This window comes from Trachypithecus francoisi, unplaced genomic scaffold (genome assembly GCF_009764315.1).
Source record: "Trachypithecus francoisi isolate TF-2019V2 unplaced genomic scaffold, Tfra_2.0 Contig01580, whole genome shotgun sequence".
NCBI lineage: Eukaryota > Metazoa > Chordata > Mammalia > Primates > Cercopithecidae > Trachypithecus > Trachypithecus francoisi.
The window spans coordinates 1,385,869-1,409,484 of NW_022681443.1; the positions used below are offsets into that span (position 1 = coordinate 1,385,869).

The 23,616-nt window shown below is 46.5% G+C and overlaps 2 protein-coding genes across 4 annotated transcripts in view; one reads left to right on the forward strand and one right to left on the reverse strand.

Annotated features, from left to right (window-relative positions):
* On the forward strand, positions 1 to 17,815 carry KDELR3 (KDEL endoplasmic reticulum protein retention receptor 3). Of its 2 annotated transcripts, XM_033189600.1 has the most exons (5): positions 3 to 321; positions 6,077 to 6,177; positions 11,610 to 11,768; positions 13,220 to 13,472; positions 14,476 to 17,815. In XM_033189600.1, the coding sequence occupies exons 1-5, from the start codon at positions 231 to 233 to the stop codon at positions 14,514 to 14,516; spliced, it is 645 nt and encodes a 214-aa protein (XP_033045491.1). In that variant the 5' UTR covers positions 3 to 230; the 3' UTR covers positions 14,517 to 17,815. The 2 variants fall into 2 exon arrangements, with proteins under 2 accessions (XP_033045486.1, XP_033045491.1); XM_033189595.1 differs by lacking the exon at positions 14,476 to 17,815 and having other exon boundaries at positions 1 to 321; positions 13,220 to 13,634.
* DDX17 (DEAD-box helicase 17) overlaps positions 15,429 to 23,616 on the reverse strand; it is a 24,043-nt gene continuing 15,855 nt past the window's right edge. Inside the window, exons 12-13 of one of the 2 annotated variants that reach the window (XM_033189575.1) lie at positions 19,703 to 19,945; positions 15,429 to 18,400 (exon numbers count right to left, since the gene is read on the reverse strand). In XM_033189575.1, the coding sequence (XP_033045466.1) occupies positions 17,895 to 18,400; positions 19,703 to 19,945 (749 nt within the window). In that variant the 3' untranslated portion in view covers positions 15,429 to 17,894. The remainder of the gene's footprint in view (positions 18,401 to 19,702; positions 19,946 to 23,616) is intronic. The other variant, XM_033189581.1, reaches the window with a different exon arrangement.

Sequence of the window (23,616 nt, forward strand, 5' to 3'; positions counted from 1 at the left end):
CGCGCCGCTTCCTGGCTCCCCACCCTGCGCCGGCGGCAGCCTTGGCCACGTCACCGCCCGGCCAAGAGTGTGTGGGCGGCGGCACGGCGGGTGCGAACGCGTAGCTGTGAGGCGCAGGCAGGGCTCTAAGGCACCTAGAGACCAGGGCCGGGGACGTGGCAGCCGCCCTGCCCACTAGAAAGTTTCCTAGAAGTTTGCTGGGCGCGGGCGCACGACCGACGGGCCGAACCATGAACGTGTTCCGAATCCTCGGCGACCTGAGCCACCTCCTGGCCATGATCTTGCTGCTGGGGAAGATCTGGAGGTCCAAGTGCTGCACGGGTGAGGGACGCCGGGCAGGGAGGTGCGGGACCCCCTCTCTGGCCAGCCTCATGCCCCTGCGTGCAGAGTAGGGCGCTCCACGGTGTCTGCTCAGGGTGGGGACTCCAGCAAGGGGATCCTTGAAACTTTGCAGAGCTCCACTTCCAAAAATAATGTAAAGTTGTATAAAATCAAAGGAGGACCCCTCGAGATGATGGGAGGAGGGTGGGTTTGTTCCTGCACAGACGCCCCCTCAGGTTGGCAGTGTCACTGATGGTTGGAAGAGGAGGGGTATGAGGGAGGTCACAACCCCTCCCTCCCACCAGTTACACCCATTGTTCCCTCCACCCTGGATTGAGGGGAGAAGCTGGTATGCACTCAGGAAACGGCCCACCTTTGAGAGAGAAGGCACAGAGAGCTGGGGGAGGCCTGGCAGGGTGGGGGTCGGTGCAGACATGAACAACAGTAGGGTGCGGAGGAAGTGGTTCTAGGCCTGGAGGCCATTTGGGTTTGAGGTCTCTGGAGAGACAGGTACAGAGACGGTGTCTCTTCAGGTTCTTCCTCAGGGGAGGTGGCCAGGAATGCTGAGTAGGGTACCCGGAGCAGCAGGCCCTGGTGAGGGGAGAATCAGCTCTGACCTATCCCTGCACTTTCGCTGAGGGCCCTGAACGGAGTGAGCAACCATAACCAAGAGGGGACACTGGTACCTGGCCGCTGTCTGCCAGACACTGCTGGGCACCTGGAATACAGCCTGGACAGCAGAGGCCCAGTCCTGGTGGAGTTGACTTTCTTTTCTTTTTTATTTTTTTTTGAGACAGAGTTTTCCTTTGTCCCTGAAGCTGAAGTGCTGTGGCGCGATCTCGGCTCACTACAACCTCCACCTCCCAGGTTCAAGCGATTCTCCTGCCTCAGCCTCCTGAGTAGCTGGAATTACAGGGACCCACCACCACACCCTGCTAATTTTTGTATTTTTAGTAGAGACAGGGTTTCGCCATGTTGGCCAGGCTGGTCTTGAACTCCTGACCTTAGGTGATTCACCCACCTCGGCCTCTCAGAGTGCTGGGATTATAGGTGTGAGCCACTGCGCCCACCTTTTTTTTTTTTTTTGTTGAGACAGAGTTTTGTTCTATCCCCTAGGCTGGAGTGCAGTGGCGCAATCTTGGCTCACTGCAACATCTGCCTCCCGGGTTCAAGCTATTCTCCTGCCTCAGCCTCCTGAGTAGCTGGGATTACAGATGCCCGCCACCACACTCAGCTAATTTTTGTATTTTTAGTAGAGATGGGGTTTCGCCATATTGGCCAGGCTGGTCTCGAACTCCTGGGCTTAAGTTACAGGTGTGAGCCACCATGCCCGGCCAAATGGTGGAGCTGACTTTCTAGTGGTAGAAAGCCATCGATAAACAATAGTCCTAGGAAACTGAGCAAATGACATGGTTTGTTAGAGGCCATAGTGAATACTATGGGAACAAAAAAAGGGCAGCTGGGTGGCAGGGATGGGCCTGTGCGTGAGCAGAGAGAAATCAGAGATGAGGTGCCTGGATGGAGGCAGGGCCTGGGGTGACCTAAACAGAGCCAGTCCCAAAGGGCGGAGACTTGAGCTTCACTCTTGCTCCTCTCCTTGACTTGCTGTGTGACCCTGGGACTCTGTTTTCCCATTTGTCTATGGGGAGTGAGGGCTGCCCCTGGCAGTGGGGTCCACCTGTGCTCAGTGGACCCCAGAGGGACTCTGGCCAGTCTAGGCTCACATTGTCCTCTGTGTCCTGGGTCTCCATGTGCAGCTTCCTGGTGGAAATGATTGTTTTCAAAAGTGTGAAAACTATTGTGCTCAAGATCACCAGGGGGCTGGGCGCGGTGGCTCACACCTGTAATCCCAGCACTTTGGGAGGCCAGGGCGGGTGGATCACCTGAGGTCAGGAGTTCAAGACCAGCCTGGCACTCGGCAAAAGCCCGTCTCTACTAAAAATACAAAAAATTAGCTGGGCATAGTGACGGGTGCCTGTAATCCCAGCTACTCATGAGGCTGAGGCAGGAGAATCGCTTGAACCTGGGAGGAAGAGGCTGCGGTGAGCCGAGATCACGCCATTGCACTCCAGTCTGGGTAACGAGAGAAACTCTGTCTCAAATAAACAAACAAAACAAAACAGAAGATCAGCAGGGTTCCCAAAGCGCTAAGGAAAATGTGAGTGAAACCCAGGAGCCTGGCAGGCTGAGGATGAAGAGAAAAGAGGGGTAGGGGAAGGCCCGTGCGGGTGGCCAAGCATCCCCCACTAGGGCTACCTCCCAGACTGTCCTACGTGGGGCTGAGGGCTTCTCTGGCAAAGTCTGTGTGAGGACTCAGCGAGATGAACATCATGCCATCCCAGAGCTGGCCTCGGGTCAGTATGGCCTCCCCCAGTGGGGTTCATTACCCACTGCCAGCCCCACTGTCCCCCTCACCCTGGCAAGTGCACGTGCACGCGTGCCAGGCCCCCCAAAGGGACTCAGGTGCTCACTGAGCGTTGTATATTCCTCACCTCGGTCCTGCCACTCTGCATGAGGGGCTGTTTGGCAGGTGAGGAATGTGAGACCCAGGCTCGCCCTCAAGCCAGCACGTTCTCCAGAATGTTAGGGACTTCAGGGGTGTTCCTTCTTGCTCATTAAAAATGTTCCCGCCGGGCGCGGTGGCTCAAGCCTGTAATCCCAGCACTTTGGGAGGCCGAGACGGGTGGATCACGAGGTCAGGAGATCGAGACCATCCTGGCTAACACGGTGAAACCCCGTCTCTACTAAAAAAAATACAAAAAGCTAGCCGGGCGAGGTGGCGGGCGCCTGTAGTCCCAGCTACTCGGGAGGCTGACGCAGGAGAATGGCGTAAACCCGGGAGGCGGAGCTTGCTGTGAGCTGAGATCCGGCCACCGCGCTCCAGCCTGGGTGACAGAGCGAGACTCCGTCTCAAAAAAAAAAAAAATGTTCCCCCAGGCTGGGTGCAGTGGCTCACGCATGTAATCCCAGCACTTTGGGAAGCTGAGGCAGGAGGATCACCTGAGCCCAGGAATTTGAGACCAGCCTGGGCAACATGGCAAAAATCTTGTCTCTAGAAAAAAATATAAAAATTAACCGGGCATGGTAGCATTTGCCTGTAGTCCCAGCTACTCAGGAGGCTAAGGTAGGACAGTCATCCGAGCCTGGGGAGGTTGAGGCTGCAGTGATCTGTGATTGTGTCACTGTACTCCAGCCTGGGTGACAAAGTGAGACCCTGTCTCACAAAAAAAGAAAAAGAAATGTTCTCCCACCCCAAATGTCTGGAACCAGAGGAGTGGTTAGAGAAGGCACAGTTCACGGGTACAGGGGAACCAGACCTGAATCAGACACCATAGTAGTTCCCTCTTATCCACAGAGGATATGTTCCAAGACTGCCAGTGGATGCCTGAAACCACGGGTTAAACCAAACCCTATATATATACTGTTTCTTCCATCTGATAACCAAGACTGCTGGCCGGGCGCAGTGGCTCACACCTGTAATCCCAGCACTTTGGGAGGCTGAGGTGGGCAGATCACTTGAGGTCAGGAGTTCGAGACCAGCCTAGGCAACATGGTGAAAACCCATCTCTACTAAAAACACAAAAATCAGCCGGGCATGGTGGTGGGTGCCTGTAATCCCAGCTACTTGGGAGGCCAAGGCAGGAGAATGGCGTGAACCCAGGAGGCAGATGTTGTAGTGAGCCAAGATCGCACCACTGCACTCCAGCCTGGGTGACAGAGTGAGACTCTGTCTCAAAAAAAAAAAAAAAAAGTGGCCAAAGGACACTAAGGAGCATGAATGACAACAGAATGCAGCATGGATTCCTGGACAGAACCCAGGAATGCAAAAAGGGCGGCAGTGGGAAAACTGGTGAAATCAGAATAAAGCCTGGAGTTCAGTCAACAGTGCTCTACTGATGTTGATTTCTTTGTTTTGATAAAGTACTGTCGTTAAATATGATTTTTTTTTTTTTTTTTTTTTGAGACAGAATTTCACTCTTGTTGCCCAGGCTGGAGTGCAATGGCGCAATCTCAGCTCACTGCAACCTCCACCTCCTGGGTTCAAGCGATTCTCCTGCCTCAGCCTCCCAAGTAGCTGGGATTACAGGCATGCGTCACCACGCCAAGCTAATTTTGTATTTTTAGTGGAGACAGGGTTTCTTCATGTTGGTCAGGCTGGTCTCAAACTCCCAACCTCAGGTGATCCTCCCTCCTAGGCTTTCCAAAGTGTTGGGATTACAGGCGTGAGCCACCGCCCCTGGCCCAAATACGATGTTAACATTAGAGGAAGCTGGATATATGGGACTCTCTGTATTGTCCTTACAACTCTGTTGTAAATCTAACATTCTTTCAAAATATAAAGTTAAAAAAAAAAAGAGACCAAAGTAGGTCAAGAAACAGCATTTAGACTGGGCGTGGTGCCTCACGCCTATAATTCCAACACTGGGAGAACAAGGTAGGAGGATCACTCAGGCCCAGGAGTTTGAGACCAGGCTGGGCAACATAGTGAAACTCCGTCTCTACAATAATAATAATAATAATAACAACAACAACAAAATTAGCCAGTCTGATGGTTTGTGTCTACTGTTCCCAGCTGAGGTAGAATTGTTTGAGTCCAGGAGATCGAGGCTGCAGTGAGCTATGATTGCATCACTGCACCCCAGTCTGGGAGACAGAGTAAGACCCTGTCTCTAAAAAGAAAAAATAAAAAAGGAAGAAACCGCATGGAAATTATGAAACCTTTTTTGTCAACTCAGTGCAAGCATGTGCATCATATGTGTACACAGAGGTGTCATGTGTGTACATGTTCACAAAGATCTGGAAGGATGAACCTAGGGTTTTGGGATATTTCTGTCTTTGCATCTTTATATGTTGTCTGATTTTTGTTTTGCAAAGAGTAAATATAGGCATAACTTTTGTAACTAGTAAAAAGGCTTTTTGACCGGGCGCAGTGGGTCATGCCTGTAATCCCAGCACTTTGGGAGGCCAAGGCGGGCAGATCACCTGAAGTCAGAAGTTCGAGACCAGCCATGGCCAACCTGGCGAAACTCCATCTCTACTAAAAATTCAAAAATTAGCCAGGTGTGGTGGTGGGCGCATGTAATCCCAGCTACTTGGGAGGCTGAGGCAGGAGAATCACTTGAACCTGGGAGGCAGAGGTTGTGGTGAGCTGAGATCACGTCACTGCACTCCAGCCTGGGCAACAGAGTGAGACTCCATCTCAAAAAAAAAAAAAAAAAGAAAGAAAAAAGAAAAGGCTTTTAAAATCTTACAGTTTGAAAAATAAAATAGAATGCTCCCCTGGCCCTGAACCTCCTCTGCCTGCTGTGGTCTCCCTGGTGAATCAACACCTTGTAAAGTCAGTGAGTTGTTCTCCCTAAGACTGAGCTTTGGGGATTGTCAGTGGAACTCTGGGGGTGGAGTGAAGAGATGCCTCAACAACCCCCACCAAGCCCGACTCACACCACCCCCGACATCCTCCCCAGAGCAAGAGCCCAGGCAGGCACACGCAGGGGGACTGGGAACTTGGTGTTCGTGTCTTTATTTGGAGACTGGGAGACAGATTACAGCTTAATGAGAGGAACAAGGACTCAAGTGATCTGATGGGAAGGGTGAGTTTCCTGGCCCTTAGGGAGCGACAGTGCCCTGGACAGGAGGTCTTTGAGTGGGAGTGGACACTCTGAAGGCCTCCCCAGCTCCAGGCTGTGCACTTCTTGAGGGTGGGAAGGCTTAGGAGTTTGTGTCCTCATTGTCTCCTGTCTACCCTTGGCCACAGGCATCTCTGGGAAGAGCCAGATCCTTTTTGCTCTCGTCTTCACCACCAGATACCTGGACCTGTTCACCAACTTCATCTCCATCTACAACACAGTAATGAAGGTGAGGGGCTGGGTGATGATGGTCGGGGGAGGCCACTGAGCCCTCACACACTGTGAGGTGGCCTGCTTGGAAACTCAGTGTGTGGAGCCAGGCCGACCAGGGTTTGGATCCTGACTTTGCTGCTTAGTGGCTGCATGACCTCATCTTTTTTTTTTTTTTTTTTTTTTTTTTTTGAGACGGAGTCTCGCTCTGTCGCCCAGGCTGGAGTGCAGAGGCCGGATCTCAGCTCACTGCCAGCTCCGCCTCCCGGGTTTACGCCATTCTCCTGCCTCAGCCTCCCGAGTAGCTGGGACTACAGGCGCCCGCCACGTCGCCCGGCTAGTTTTTTGTATTTTTTTAGTAGATACGGGGTTTCACCGTGTTTGCCACGATGGTCTCAATCTCCTGACCTCGTGATCTGCCCGTCTCGGCCTCCCAAAGTGCTGGGATTACAGGCTTGAGCCACCGCGCCTGGCCTGCATGACCTCATCTTGGGCCTCTTTGTATGTCAGTGTCCTCATGCAAAAATGAGGACAGAGCCGGGCACGGTGGCTCATGCCTGTAATCCCAGCACTTTGGGAGGCCGAGTCGGGTGGATGGAGACCATCCTGGCTAACATGGTGAAACCCTGTCTCTACTGAAAATACAAAAAATTAGCCGGGTGTGGTGGCACATGCCTGTAGTCCTAGCTACTAGGGAGGCTGAGGCAGGAGAATTGCTTGAACCCGGAGGCAGAGGTTGCAGTGAGCCGAGATCGCACCACTGCATTCCACCCTGAGCGGCAGAGTAAGACTCTGTCTCAAAACAATAAAATAAAATAAAATAAAATAAATAAAAGGACAATACCATTAGCTCAGAGGGTTTGGTTGGGAACATTAAATGAGATAATAAATGTAAATGTAAAAAACCCTGCCATATATTAAACATTCAATAAAGGGTCACACCTGTAATCCCAGCACTTTGGGAGGCTGAGGCGAGAGGACCGCTTGAGCTCAGGAGTCTGAGACCAGCCTGGGCAATGTAGTGAGACCCCGCCTCTACAAAAAATTTAAGACATTTAGCTGGGCGTAGTGGTGCTCATCTGTGGTCCCAGCTACTGAGGAGGCTGAGGTGGGACAATCACCTGATCCTGACAGGTCAAGGCTGCAGTGAGCCACGATCATGCCACTGCAGTCTGGGTAACAGAGCGAGACCCTGTCTCAAAAAAAAAAAAAAAATGGTTTAGGTGATAGAGAAGGATTAGAGAGCTACTTTAGGGAGTGTGGTCAGGGCTTCTTCAAAGAGATGACATATAAGCTGACAGCTTAGTGACAAGGAACCAGCCGTGTAAAGATCAAAGGACATACCTTTTTTCTTTTTTTTAAGACAGAGTCTCACTGTTGCCTGTTGCCCAGGCTGGAGTGCAGCAGCGCAGTCTCAGCTTACTGCAACCTCCACTTCCTGGTTTCAAGCCGGGAGCTTGCCTTGTGCCTCAGCCTCTGAAGTAGCTGGGACTACAGGCGCCTGTCACCACGCCCAGCTAATTTTTGTCTTTTTAGGAGAGACGGGGTTTCTCCATGTTGACCAGGCTGGTCTCACACTCCTGACCTCAAGTGGTCCACCCACCTTGACCTCCCAAAGTGCTGGGATTACAGGTGTGAGCCACCGCGCCCAGCCAAAATGTAGATTTTAGTTGATTCCTATTAGATAATGTCTAATAGGAATCTTATTTCTTGTGCAGTGGTGTGATCATGGCTCACCGCAGCCTCAACTTCCCAGGCTCAAGGGATCCTCCCACCTCAGACTCCTGAATAGCTGGGACTACAGGCACGCACCACCATGCCTGGCTAATTGTTTTGTATTTTTAGTAGAGACAAGGTTTCGCCATGTTGCCCAGGCTGGTCTCAAACCCCTGGGCTCAAGCGATCTGCCTGTGTCAGCCTCCCAAAGTTCTGGAATTTTCATGCTCAACTAAGAATCTTCTTTCTTGTTGTTGAGATGGAGTCTTGCACTGTCGCTTAGGCTGGAGTGCAGTGGCGCAATCTCAGCTCACTGCAACCTCTGCCTCCCGGGTTCAAGCAATTCTCCTAACTCAGCCTCCTGAGTAGCTGGGATTACAGGTGCCTACCACCACACCCGGCTAATTTTTTGTATTTTTTTTAACAGAGACAGGGTTTCACTATGTTGGCCAGGCTGGTCTCAAACTCCTGACCTCGTGATCTGCCCACCTCGGCCTTCCAAAGTGCTGGGATTACAGGCGTGAGCCACCCCACCGCAGCCACCACACCCAGCCCCCACCTTTTTTTTTTTTTTTTTTGAGACAGAGTCTCCCTCTGTCACCCAGGTTGGTGTGTGGTGTGGCGAAATCTTCGCTCACTGCAGCCTCTGCCTCCTGGGTTCAAGTTATTCTCATGTCTTAGCCACCTGAGTAGATTACAGGCATGTGCCTGCCACGATGCCTGGCTTTTTTTCTTTAGACGGAATCTAGCTCTGTTGCCCAGGCTGGAGTGCAGTGGCATGATCTTGGCTCACTGCAACCTCCGCCTCCCAAGTTCAAGCGATTCTCCTGCCTCAGGTCCTGAGTAGCTGGGATTACAGATGCATGCCACTGTGCCTGGCTAATTTTTTTTTTTTTTTGTATTTTTAATAAAGACGAGGTTTCACCATATTAGCCAGCATGGTCTCCTGACCTCGTGAGCCGCTCACCTTGGCCTCCCAAAGTGTTGAGATTACAGGCATGAGCCACCACGCCCAGCCTTTTTTTTTTTTTTTTGAGATAGAGTCTCCCTCTGTCGCCCAGGCTAGAGTGCCCAGTGGCGTGATCTCAGCTCATTGCAACTTCCGCCTCCCAGGTTCAAGCAATTCTCCTGCCTCAGCCTCCTGAGTAGCTGGGATTACAGGCATGCACCACCATGCCTAATTTTTGTATTTTTAGTAGAGGTGGGGTTTCACTATGTTGGCCAGGCTGGTCTCAAACTCCTGACCTTGTGATCCGCCCTCCTCGCCTTCCCAAAGTGCTGGGATTACAGGCGAGAGCCACTGCGCCCAGCCTAGGAGTCTTATTTCTAAGAAAGAAGGGCTCCATGGGGGAATTCTGTCTTGCAGGGCTATTGAGAAGATCACGTGAGATAACATACAGCACCTAGAAAATATTTAACCAAAGCTGTCCTTCTCTTCCATATCAGAGACATCCCTTTGGGATTTCAGGCATGTTGTTAATAGTTGGTAGAGTGAAGGAGCGCTGTTACTTGTGAGGTGTTGAACTCATTCAGATTTAGTGAATGTGAATCTGAGGACTGGAAATCACCATCTACTTAAGTTCACACATGTATCAAACATCACCTGCCTAGTTCATTTCTCAGCCGAAGTCAGCCTTGGGCGTTCCTGGCAGAGACAGCAGACTCAGGCCTTGGCATAGCTGAATGAGCTCTAGGAAGCTCAAAGAGGCTATTTCTATATTTCTGAAATGAAAAATTGATCACCTCTTTCACTCATTCCAGCATTTGTTTTGTGCCAAGGACTGAGTTAGGAGCTGAGGATTAAGAGGTGGACCCTGCCATGGAGTCCTCTCTTAGAGGGGAGATGGACTTGTACATAGACATTTACAAAGCATGTGATCACGGGTTAAAATGAACATGCTCACATGGAGCTCTGGCGACAGAATGTGTGCCTCATTCTTTTTTTATTTTTATTTTTATTTTTTTTTGAGACGGAGTCTCGCTCTGTCGCCCAGGCTGGAGTGCAGTGGCCGGATCTCAGCTCACTGCAAGCTCCGCCTCCCGGGTTTAAGCCATTCTCCTGCCTCAGCCTCCCGAGTAGCTGGGGCTACAGGCGCCCGCCACCTCGCCCGGCTAGTTTTTTGTATTTTTTAGTAGAGACGGGGTTTCACCGTGTTAACCAGGAGGGTCTCGATCTCCTGACCTCGTGATCCGCCCGTCTCGGCCTCCCAAAGTGCTGGGATTACAGGCTTGAGCCACCGCGCCCGGCATGTGTGCCTCATTCTAGAGAAAAAAGGATTGTTTCGAGGAAATAACTCCAAATAGGACTACAAATAGGAGTGTTCTAGGCCAGTGTGGTCCTGCTCCAGCAGCATGAGCGTCACTTGGGAACTTGTTAGAAATACAAACTTTAAGGCCGGGCGCGGTGGCTCACGCCTGTAATCTCAGCACTTTGGGAGGCTGAGGCGGGCGGATCATGAGGTCAGGAGTTCGAGACCAGCCTGGCCAACATGGTGAAACTAAACATACAAAGGTTAGCCAGGCATGGTGGCGGGCACCTGTAATCCCAGCTACTTGGGAGGCTGAGGCAGGAAAATCGCTTGAATCCAGGAGGCGGAGGTTGCAGTGAGCCGAGATTGCACCACTGCACTCCAGCCTGGGCGACAGAGCGAGACTCCATCTCAGAAAAAAAAAAAAAAAAGAAAGAAATACAAACTCTCAGGTCCATCCAGACCTATGAAATCAAAAGCTCTTGGGGCAAGGGAAGAGACAGCATCTGTGGGGTTTTTTTTTTTGTTTTTGTTTGTTTGTTTGTTTGTTTTGAGACAAAGTCTTACTCTTATCTCCCAGGCTGGAGTGCAATGGCGTGACCTCGGCTCACTGCAACCTCCGCCTCCCGGGTTCAAGCGATTCTCCTGCCTCAGCCTCCCGAGTAGCTGGGATTACAGGTGCCTGCCACTACACCTGGCTAATTTTTGTATCTTTAGTAGAAATGGGGTTTCACCATGTTGGCCAGGCTGGTCTCGAACTCCTGACCTCAGGTGATCTGCCAGCCTCGGCCTCCCAAAGTGCTGGGATTATAGGCGTGAGCCACCATGCCCGGCCAGCATCTGTGTTTTGATGCATACTCGTTTGAGAACTGCTGGCCTGGAAGGTTAGAGGCTATATCAAAATGAAATCATTATATGCTAGAGGACAGCTACTGTGATTAGATGGAGAGCTTTTCTGAGGGAGCAATGGTCAGTTAATTCAAGGAATGTTAGCAGGCACATAAGTAGTCCCAGCTTCTAGGGAGGCTGAAGCAGGAGGATCACTCGACCCCAGAGTTAGAGGCCAGACTGGGCAACCTTAAAATAAAGATGCTAGTCCTTGTGGAATAATGCTCAGAAGTCACTGATGCATATCCAGAAAATTGTTTTAAAATTGTTTCAACAGCCCTGGAATGCCTCTGGGAAATCCCCTGAAATACACCAATCCTGTTTCGCCTAGTGTTCCACAACTGAAGGGGACGACAAGGGCACCTTTGACTCTTCATGGTAGCACTGTCAGTCCCGCTATAGAAGCATGGAGTTATTTAATGAAAGGGTCGTTGACTTCAAATTCTAGGCAACTGGACCCAAGAGAAATTGCAAACACATTTAACCTCTTCATGTTCCATTATGGCAGAACACTGACCCTTAGGTTTGGTAGGCTAGGAGCCTAGTAAATACGCTGGGAAATGACTTCATAGATTCCCATGTCTCTCTCCCTTTTCAGGTGGTTTTTCTCCTCTGTGCCTATGTTACAGTGTACATGATATATGGGAAATTTCGTAAAACTTTTGACAGTGAGAATGACACATTCCGCCTGGAGTTTCTTCTGGTCCCAGTCATTGGCCTTTCCTTCCTTGAAAACTACAGTTTCACTCCGCTGGAGGTAAGGGAAGGGACTGAGTACCAATTCTCAAAGGGAAGTATGTTTCCCCATATCCTTCCCTCCAGACCCTGGGCTTGCCTTCTGCTTACAACTGTGACCATTACTCATGTATCCTTCAGTTATAAGTTGAGAAGAAATTGACAAGCTATTTACAATGCTTTACTTGGAAATGAGCACATCTAAATAGTCATGATGCCCATAAACCAAGCAGGTATCACAGCCCTACTTCTGGCTGTTGAGACCTTCTCTTCAACAGATGATTAGCAGATCCCTGAATACCTGTAGCACACTCCAGGCTCAGAAATTTCAACTCAGTAAGTTTGGACTGTGGCCCATGAATCTGCAGGCAACAAGCATCTTGGGAGATTCTGATGCTGGTGTTTATGGACATGACTTTTTTTATTTATTTTTTGAGATGGAGTCTTGTTCTGTTGCCCAGGCTGGAGTGCAGTGGCACGATCTTAGCTCACTGCAACCACCGCCTCCTGGGTTCAGGTGATTCTCCTGTCTCAGCTTCCCAAGTAACTGGGATTACAGGTGCAAGCCACCATACCCAGCTAATTTTTGTATTTTTAGTTGAGACAGGGCTTCACCACGTTGGTCCCTGGTCTCCAACTCCTGACCTCAAGTGATCCACCCATCTCGGCCTCCCAAAGTTCTGGGATTATACGTGTGAGCCTGGCAACATGACTAGATTTTAAGAAATTGTGGCTTCATTTATGATTTTATACTATGAAACTATCATTTAAGTTCTTTTTGGCCGGACACAGTGGCTCACGAGGTCAGGAGATCGAGACCATCCTGGCTAACACGGTGAAACCCCATCTCTACTAAAAAATACAAATAAACAAATAAATAAATTAGCCGGGTGTGGTGGCGGGTGCCTGTAGTCCCAGCTACTCGGGAGGCTGAGACAGGAGAATGGCGTGAACCCAGGAGGCGGAGCTTGCAGTGAGCCGAGATCGTACCACTGCACTCCAGCCTGGGAGATTCCATCTCAAAAAAAAAAAAATGTTATTTTTGGCCAGGTTTGGTGGCACATGCCTGTAGTCCCAGCTACTAGGGAAGGTGAGATGGAAAGACCGCTTGAGCCTAGGAGGTCGAGGCTGCAGGACGCTATGATCATGCCACTGCACTCCAGCCTGGATGACACAGAAAGACCCTATCTTTAAAAAACAACTATAAGTAGTTTTTTATATAAATGCTCATGCCAAACTGTGAAAAATGCAGTATACTGTAAATCTTTCAAAAATTTGAAAAAAAAAAAACCCTTATATTTACCTAGAGATGGTAAGTTAAACTGATTAAAATACAATTTTTATTGAGAACGTTTTTTCCCCCTTACTGTACCTCTTCCCCAGCAAGCTATTGTTTTAGTAATTATGTTCTTTTAAAGAGATGGGCCTCTTCTTGGTCTTGCTCAGTCTCTGGCCGCTTTCTCTTTGGCTCAGATCCTCTGGACTTTCTCTATCTACCTGGAGTCAGTGGCTATTCTGCCCCAGCTCTTCATGATCAGCAAGACTGGAGAGGCTGAGACCATTACTACTCACTACCTGTTCTTTCTGGGTCTGTACCGGGCACTCTACCTGGCTAACTGGATCAGGCGGTACCAGACCGAGAATTTCTATGACCAAATCGCAGTGGTGTCTGGAGTAGTACAAACCATCTTCTACTGTGACTTCTTCTACTTGTATGTGACCAAAGGTAGGTCCTGGGATAACAGCACTGATGCTGGCACTGGCCTAAGGAGTTACTCATCCATTCAATAAGTATTCCAGCAGATACAGACATGATCAATCAAGTCTCTGCCATTCACAGTGCTTGTGTTCTAATGCAAGACAAATATTTTCAAGAAAGAAATGCCATCAAAACATGGTCAATAGGTTATGTGTACTATGCAAGACAGCTGTGAGATGACATTTGACGGAATACTTGGTTAGTGAAGAACATTCCAGAACTTATTACAAGCCCCAAGGCAACAGCTTGGTGTGATGGACAAAAAGGCTAGCGGGGTCCAAATTTATAAACCTGGAGATAACAGGTCAACCAAGACCAGTTTCACATAGGGCAGGGGTGTCCAACCTTTTGGCTTCCCTGGCCCACATTGGAAGAACTGTGTAGGGCCACACATAAAATACACTGATAGCTTATGAACAAAAAAAACACCTCGTTTTAAGAAAGTTTACAAATTTGTGTTGGGCCATAAAGCCATCCTGGGCCACGGGTTGGACAAGCTTGACCTGGCACCTGATAGGCCAGGGTTTGCACTATGTTCTGATTGCCAAGGGCGGCTATTGTGTCATTAAAAAACCCAATCCACTAGCTGCTATGTAGGGTAAAAAGCAGTCCAAGTACAGTGACTAGCTATGGGGCAGTTGCAGTTGTTCAGGGAAAAGGTTCTAGGTAGAAAGAGATGTGGACACAAGTTCTGGGACTTGAGAGGGACTGCTGATGGATTGTATGAGATGTACAATAGACAATTTGAGGCCAACCACTAAGTTTACAGCTGCGAGGAAGGGTGCCAGTAACCAAGTGGGGGATCAGCAGGTCCATAGTCAATCAGAGATGAAGACTCCCCCTTTGCTTTAACAATCAAACATAGACTGTAAGCCGGCCATTAAGAGATGATACTAAGATCATGCACCAAGTTATAAAGCAGTCCTTTCATCAGATGGTAAATTCTCATTTCATCTCCATTTTCTTCCAGTCCTTAAGGGAAAGAAGTTAAGTCTTCCAATGCCAATCTGAGGACCCTCTGAGATAGTCTACGCCTTAACAAGCACATGAAGGAAACTATTTTGAATGTTCTCTTTGGCAACTTATCCATTTGGGATCAAATGTTAAAACCAGAAAAATGCTTAGTGTGGATTTCAGCAAAACTTGATCATCCCACCCAGAAGACCTTCTCATCAATAGACTGCCCTTAAAGACTCATTGTAAGGTCATAAAAACCTGGGCCAACTGCACAAATACGGTGCCTCAACATGACTGCAACAAGAAACCTTAAGGTGCCTTACCGATGAAAAAGATCAAATAAATGATTGCTCTCTAAGGCCCAAGGGCAAGACTCATGATGAGGAAGTCAACCCCAATCTGGAACAATGTCCCTCCTCTTAAGAATGTCCCAACTAAAGACCAGTTAAAATATTAGAGTATGCTCTTGTGAATTTCCACTTTCCAGGTAGGTGACCAAATTTAGGTGGTCAAGATATAAAGGTGACAGCTAGTTTTAAGTGTGAGACTTATTTCACTTTCATACTGCTTTCAGGCCAGAAGCAAACCAAATTTACCAGGTTTGGCTGGAGGAGTTTTGTGTCTCATCTTTTATTGGTTTGAATTTTTTCAAACTAGTAACTGATACCTGCCTTGCACTTAGTACCTTAATACCAATAACCTAATGGTACTTAGGTGAGTACCATTTGCGCAATCACTGTTTTACTTATGAGCAGATACAGATACATCCAAACCCCTACCTACTAGGTATCCTGCTAGGGTTTTCGATTCCAATTCTTGTATTAAGTTTAATCAATTCTACTTTCCTTTCAGTTTTAGGTGCCAATCAGTCAATCCAATATTCTCCACCTTTGTCTTGAAACAAAAACTGTTTTAAGATGTCTACATTGAACTATTCAGAATTTTTAAGCAATAAAACCTCACACCTTATTGTCAACAGTGTTTTTATTTATACCTACAAAAAGAAAACAAGATGGTATCAAAAGGACAATTTACAAACTAAGAATAGTAACATAGCTTTCAGCATCCTGTGCCTGAACATCACACATCTACAAATCTTTCAAGTCTTAATGCAACAGGAATGTGTTTGGAGACCAGCAAGAACATGAATAGAGAGCACTGATCCCAAGCAAAAGCCACTAACCTTTTAGATGAGAAGTCCACACAACGAATTGTTAGGGAGGATTGGGGAGAAGCAGCCCATTGCTTAATACATTGAAACCCTTTCCCTAAGTTGAGTTTCAACCATGAATGCAGTAACTAGCATAAAATGATTCTTCTGCTCATGTTCTGAAGCCAACAGCAGAACCTGAATTATGAGTGACAGACATGGAGGCAGAAGAGTTAAACTCTGCTAGATTTCAGCTGTGCTCAGGCCATAATAGCTTTTAAGGTTTGGAATTTACTGTTATGATTACAATGTCCCAGGTGGAAAAAGGGAAGCAAGCAATCCAAATAACCACTTGCTTGCAGAGACCTTTCCCTCAAACAGATGCTTTCAAGAGCTGCGAGAGAGTAGGGCATCCCTTGTGGTGGAACCTCTATGTTTAAAGAAAGAAGAAAAAAACCCAGAATTTGGTTGTAGAAAACAATGCCCACAACAGACTGGCCAGTGCTTAGACAAATTTGGGGTCGGGGGCAACACTTTGGTTTGAAAGCACAGAGCAGTTTGCCACGTTTCTTCTGTGCCTACCATCCTCCCTTGGCCTCAACTTCTATAAGATGGGGGGGACAAAAAGAGAAGTAAAGTTAAGAAAGAAGAAAGTGGAAAATTAAAAAAAAGATGTCAAAGTTTTTACATGCATATATTTCAGCTTATGTTGAAGACCTACCTGTATGTTGCACATTGATTCATACTTTCAGAACCCCTCAGAAACCATCCCTCTCTCCCTAAAGAATTTTAAAAGGAAAACAAAAACCTCGAGTATAGATCTTACAAATCAGCAAGCATTCAGGCCTTAGCCAAAGAATGCAGTGGAGCCTTCCGCCTTAAACTGCATTGTGAATGAATACAAATTAACAGCATAAAAATTAAGTCCCATATCAGATCTGAAAAGGGTTTCTGGGGCTGTCTGATGTCTCTATCCTGTTGTAGTGAACACAATAGCAGAAATTCTTTCTGGGTTCATCTGCTATATAAAAAGTCTTGGTAAAACAGCATTACTATGAAGAGGATGAACTCACCTACCTTCAGATGGAGGAAAAGTGAAAAGGACTTAGACTTTAGTCCTCCATGACTTTTCTTAAGCACTACCTACCTGTAATAAGCTGAGTGCAAAAGGATGCCGAAGAAAATCTGCACCCAGAAGCTGTTAGAAAGCACTGCAGAGAACAGGGTATGGAAAAATAAAAGTTCTTAATAAACCCTTAAGATTCTTTGTTCAAGGTAACTTTGCCAAAAGGGCAGAGTAGCTGGCAAAGAGTTGTTTTTATTCTAGCTCTACACTGCGTTTGAAAAGAAAATCTGCCCATTTTGAATATATTGTTTATAATTAAATGTGCTTTTTACACTGCAGGTCAATATAAAAACTGGTTAGTAAATTTCCAGTGAGCATTTTGTTCATTTGCTCACAGCAGCTGTCTGGCTGGAAAATTAATTTCACAGATGGTCCCCAGTTTTACTGGGAAATATAGGCAGCTTCCACCCAGATGCTGAGATGCTACAGTTTAACCACTGCAATAAACACTTGTGGTTTTTAATTCAAAGGATACACAAGATTCCGCATTTCAATTTCTAACCTGACACTAAAATGGTTATTTTTCAGTAATGGGGGCGGGGGAAAGGCAGAGTGTAAAGGGAGATAAAACCAATTAGTGATTTTTAACTGTCAAATGCACTCAAGCAATCAGTCAAAACAGGCCTGAGGAAACCTGTTCCAACTTGAGAAACATTTAAAAGCACAAAAGAAAATGTGCAGGGAAATCCCTGTTTGTTTTCTAACCCAGTAATGAGAAATTTAAAGCACAGATGCCATCTTCCTCTGCAAAACAATTCAGCCCTCCCCCTCCCTCCCTCCCCACCAACTTGGAAAAAAACAAAAGATGGGCTCCCACAAAAGGGCCTAATACCTTACTCTTTAAGATGAAAAATAGCTCAAATATCTTCAACATGCAAGAAGTTGGGGGAAGAAGTTAATCTCTTCCAGTCAGCTCTCTCTCTCTCTATATATATTTTTTTACAAAATGTTATTACAGACTGGATCATTTTGGCGGGCAGAAGAAACCTGGCAGTGAATTCTAACTAATCTGCATGAAAAGACAAATCACAATGGTTGGGGAGAAAAATTAAAAAAAAAAAAAAAAAAAGAAAGAAAAGGGGAAGAGGAAAAAAAAGGAAAGAGTGTTCCTTAAAATGTAATTAAGTCTGCTGGAGTCACTACCACTTGAGTGGTTTCATTTACGTGAAGGAGGAGGAGGGGGAGGAGGAGGAGGATATTGGTAGGCAGTCTGCCCCATGTAACCTATCATATTGGTAGCTCCCGGAGGCTGTGCAAACTGTTGTGACATCAGTGGCTGTGGCTGCTGCCCAGACCGGCCTATCCCACTAAACTGCTGGCTAGAGCTCTGCGAACTTCTCCCAGTTGAGGTGGTGCTACTAGCTCCGTAAGTGCCAGCACCATATTCTTGAGCTGTATAGCTACTGGTGCCATAAGCAGCTGCCCCATAGGTGCCTTGACCATAGGTGTATTGGCCTGCTTGTGCTCCAAAGGCAGAATTTGGACTTCCATAGCCACTGCCATTAGCATAACCAGCTCTATCGGTTTCACTACGATCCCGATAGCTTGCAGAGTCTCTCCGGCCACCATCCTTGACTCCTCGAAGCCTTCGGTCACACTCATCCTGATACATCAGATTGGGATTGTTGGCTGAAGAAGTGGTCCGGTAACGAGAACGACCACCTAATGGGAAGATACAAGGGAATTTTTAATGCCAAATGTATGACCTAAACATAACAATGTAAAAATTCTACTGGGTACAAAAGTATTAAGCATGTTGCCTTGATACTTAGTTATGCTGGCTAGCCTCCAAATTAGTACTGTAAAAATATACTCATAATTTGATTACTTAATGGGGCACATTCAAAAGCACAATAAACATTGAAGGACACTAGACCTTTTCACCCTTTTAGGCCCTTTACTTGGGAATGATCAAGAAACACGGTGTTACAATACGAAACCTTGAGTCAGGAAGCCCAGATCCTCGGATATTCTGCAACTGTACATCCAGCTGCTATGTCTCAGTTTCTACCCACCACTAAACAGTGTAAAATGATCTCTCCATATGGAAAACTGTAAACCTAATATACTACACTAAGCATTTTTGAAAGTATTAAAAAAAGCAACCATGACCGGGGGCACACTGGCTCACTCTTGTAATCCCAGCACTTTGGGAGACTGAGGCAGGAGGGTCACTTGAGGTCAGTACTCTACAAAAAATACAAAAATTAGCTGGGCATGGTGGCACACGCCTGCAGTATCAGTACTTGGGAGGCTGAGGCAGGAGAATCGCTTGAACCCAGGAGGCAAAGGTTGAAGTGAGCCGAGATCGTGCCACTGCACTCCAGTCTGGGAGACACAGAGAGACTCTGTCTCTGCCCCTGCCCTGCCAAAGCAACCACATTAACTCTCAGACCAGTCTTGGCTGGGTGTGGTGGCTCACTCCTGCAATCTCAGCACTTTGGGAGGCCGAGACAGGTGGATCATCTGAGGTCAGGAGTTTGAGACCAGCCTGGCCAATATGGTGAAACCCCATCTCTACTAAAAATACAAAAATTAGCCGGGTGTGGTGGCAGGCACCTGTAATCCCAGCTACTTGGGAGGCTGAGGCAGGAGAATCACTTGAACCTGGGAGGCAGAGGTTGCAGTGAGCCGAGATCGCAACATTGCACTTCAGCCTGGGTGACAGAGCAAGACTCCGTCTCAAAGAAACAACAACAACAAAAAACAAAACACAACAACAAAAAAACAAAACAGACCAGTCTCTAAGGAAAAAAAAATTCACAATTTAGCTTAACTGACAGAACTACCACAACAAACTTCACATTTTCTTAGTTGAAAAAGGTTATAAAAAACATTAGGCAGTGTCCTTTGTTATGAAGCAACACACTTAAAGCCTTCGCATGGTTAAAAACAGCAACTAAAAAGAGGCACAGTAAGCACAAAGGGATACCTTGGCAGTACCTGGAAAACTCCAGGACTTACCCTTACCCCCGCCTCCGCCGCCGCCTCTGTGGTCCACAAGCTGCATCAGTTTTGGATTGATAGCCTGATTGGCCTCTTCCAGCACTTTGATAAGCTCTCTGGCCTGTTTTAGGTTCCCTGGGGTGAAGAAGGTATAGGCAGTACCCTTGTTGGTGCTACGGGCTGTTCGGCCAATACGGTGCACATAATCCTCTGAGCTGTTTGGATAGTCATAATTGATCACAAACTTGACATCTTCCACATCTTCCACGTCAATGATGAGTCAGTGTGTAGGTTGATGTGGCAGGGAAAGAGAAGGTAAAGGACATGCCAACAACAGGTGGGAAGCACGAATGCAGATGACAGCAAGAGGAAAGAAGGTGAAGTTAGTAACCACTCTGAACAGAAACAAAAAAAGACTCATCCCAACAGAGTAAAAGAGGATTACTGATTCCTAGGACATGCATGGGAAGTAGCATCTTTATTGGCTGTAGAATCCTAAGGGAATCCCATCCAAACATCCAAACTCCTGCCTCTGCTACATTTTACCAATATACTGACAGGAGTTACACCAAGATTGGTCTTCAGACGCAAATTCCAATACTATCCTTTACAAAACTGGAACGTAGAACAAAGTGGTAAACCACTGTTAAGTTACAAGGCCTAATCACTTCTACTCTGTTGGGAGAAGCCTGGCAAAATCGACCAACAACATAACAAACTTACCTTTAAACCAGTCACAGAGCAAAGTAAAAAAAGGAGCTTCATATATTTTATTACTACAATTTAAAGGAAACTTAATCAAAACATTTGTTTTTTTGCTCTTATATTTTTAAGAAACTGAGTAGAGCCAAAGCTGTTAAGTACACACCTATTTTCCTTTGCAGAAACATCCAGATTATCTATCCCCTTTCAATTACAAGAGCACATTACACTAAAATTTTACTGTACTACCAAGCCCAGCTTCTGCCAAAATGAGGATATTTTTGCTCAACTCAAGGTTATTTCAACTCAGGACTTGTTTCAATTATCAATGATTGTCTATGTGACCTGGGAAATTAAATTAATAGCCAAAGAATGTGGGAAAACCATGAAACCTTGAGACACAAGTTTAGTATTCTCTCCACTGCTGGGAATTGGGCTGAATAACCTCCTAAGGCTTAAAATGTAAATGTTAGTGTAATGCTTTCAGCTGAATGTATATTTTTACCTAAACAAACAATTTTAAGAATATAACAAAGACTCCTACTGTTTTGTGGAAAAAAATCTGCATTTTACAAAGAATATTCAGAAAATATCCTAGATAAAACACAGATTTTTGTGATATAAATAATTAAAAAACATTCTCTGTTTGTTACCAGACCGATGCACACTCCCTCCTCCTTTGGGAAACCGCTGCAGCCGATCCCGTCTCTTTGCCTTTTATTTTTGGCGGCCTCCTTTCGAAAACTCCGCCTTCTGACACGGGACCACTGGAGCGCGGGGAGCATGCATCAAGGGTCCGTGGCAGTGAGAAGTCCCCACACACGCTCGCTCTGTGAACTGGCTTAGATGCTTCTCTGTAGCCCCATTTGGTTGCCAAGCGCCGGAGAACCTGGGTTCGGGTAAAAATTTCAGGTCCTCCAACGCCTCCCCCAAGGATAATTGGGGTGATTGTAGAAAAAAATAATTAATAAAAAAAATGTAAGTTACATCCAAAGGGTCAGACTGCATCTATTGCCCAGACTGGATTAATTTCAAGGGAGAAAGGGGAAATTAAAAAAAAAAAATTAGCTGTTGTTACAGGGCTTGTGAAGAAGGGGCATTATGTCTGTTTCTTATTACAATAAAGGCTCCTCGGTCTTTACTGACCCCTAAAGTCCTGAATCACACCAGAAAGACGAGAAGGCACTTATCACAGGGGGCAGCTTGAGTCTCCGGCTTGGGTCGTTGACGCAACAAAGGAAAAAAGAATTTACAGGGCCAGGGTGGATGTAAGAGAGGGGGGTGGGGAATTCTACTCCATGGTATCTTCAGAGCTAGGATAATGCTCCGTATGCAATCCCACTGCATATGACCATGGCAGCAGAACAAGTTCAGTTACTACACTGGATGCGTAAGTGTGCTTTCCTAGCAGAAAGCACCAGGGGCTAGAGTCAACAGTTCACATGCTAATACTTGGAATTATTTCTGGGGGTGTTCAATAGAGGGCAGACATGATGCAAAGTTCTTCATACTAGAAAGGTGTCCTGTGTGTGCACACACAGCTGGATGGGGGCACATAAGAGCAAGCGTAGAATTTGGTTTTCTCCAGTCAAGTCTACCCTGATGTTATCTGTGCACTGCCACAATACTATCTTGCTGCCTTTCTAGATGATGCTGTAGCAGGGTAAGAAATCGAAAGTTAATGTTTTGGCCAGATGACTGGGATAAGAACTTTTTGTTTGAAAGGCCCTATGACATGGCCTGAATCTCCAATCACTAATTAGGAGGGACTAAGTCTAGCCAAGAGGCTCATCTAGAGCTGCTTCCGGCCAATGTAGATTTGTCTCGGCCATGTATTGAGTGATCTGCAGCTGATATCAAAGCTTCTGTTAAAAAACAAAACAAAATAAATTCAATACTTTTAGTTTAACAGTGTGTAGTTTAAACACAAAAAAGGAAAAATAAAAAATATCCCAGTGGAAAGGGAAGTGGGAGCCTAAGGATGACTATTATAAAATTATGGGAATCAAAGAACTTACCTGAAGGGAACATTTAAGAGACCATCGCTTGACAGGAAGTGAAAAAAGGCCTGGTGACTCAGCTGAAAATTGCACCCCTGTCTATGAGGTAGAAGCCTTCACTTTCCAGGATCTTGTAGGACATTGGTCAGAATTCTGCCATTTTGGTGGGTTTTCTCCCTCTTTGATTTTTTACAAGGCAGCAAACAAAGGGGCCCAAAACAAGCACTGATGTTGAGTAACAAGAAACAGACTCAGGTACCTTCCCTCTCCCCTCACTTGGATGAGTGGGGGTGGGATGAAGAGTCTAAGTTATTCTAATGGTAGCCAATTAATTTGGTTTAGAAATGCAAGGGGACATAGAGCAAATATTTTTAATTGTCTAGGCAAGATGCACAAAGAAGCTACCAGCACATAGCAAGCCTGTTTAAAAACCAACCATTACTGAAAGCTTTATGTAAACTGCTTTCAGGCCTCCGCCTCCTCTCCCAACAGGCCCAAGTTCTAATGGCACAGATCCAGACATGACCTCAGAGGGCAGAGGGGCAGAGAGAACTTTCCATCATGGCTGCAGGTCACCACCTCTGAAGGAGGGAATGATGAGTGCAATGCATAAAAAGGCTTCATTACTTTTGTATTCCAGTCTGAATACCTGTTCTCTTTATATTAAATAGTATAAGGGAATAATATGGTACTTCTCACCGTACTGGGCAAATTAAATACCTGTCAATAATTTAAGGATTTCCTTATAATACAGATAATCTTTTTTAAAATATAAAAGTTCTGAGTTAGACCTGTTTAGCTCAGAATAGTGGGCTAAACTACCATAAAATTCTCTGTATATGTTAAATGGTAATGGGTCAAAAACTCCAGAAAACCATCAGTTGGATAACACACCTATAGATAAGCGTATGGGTAGGAGGGGGGATAGCCAAGTGCCCATGATAATTTGACATCAGTAAATTAAACTGGGCAATACAAATTTGACTGCTATTCTGATACTGCATTAGACTTATAACATTCCATCTAATAAGCATTCATAAAACCGGACCTCTGTATATATCTAACTTAGGGATAGGGAAAAGAATAACTGAAGAAACTAGCTTACAATAGCTAGGTTTCGTCAGGCTTATTCTATCCAGCCAGAAACCACCACCAGAGAGAGGTTGAGCCATTCAACTGACTGCCTCCTCTCCCTGTTTGAACAGTCATGCCTAGGCCTTGCTGCAGACC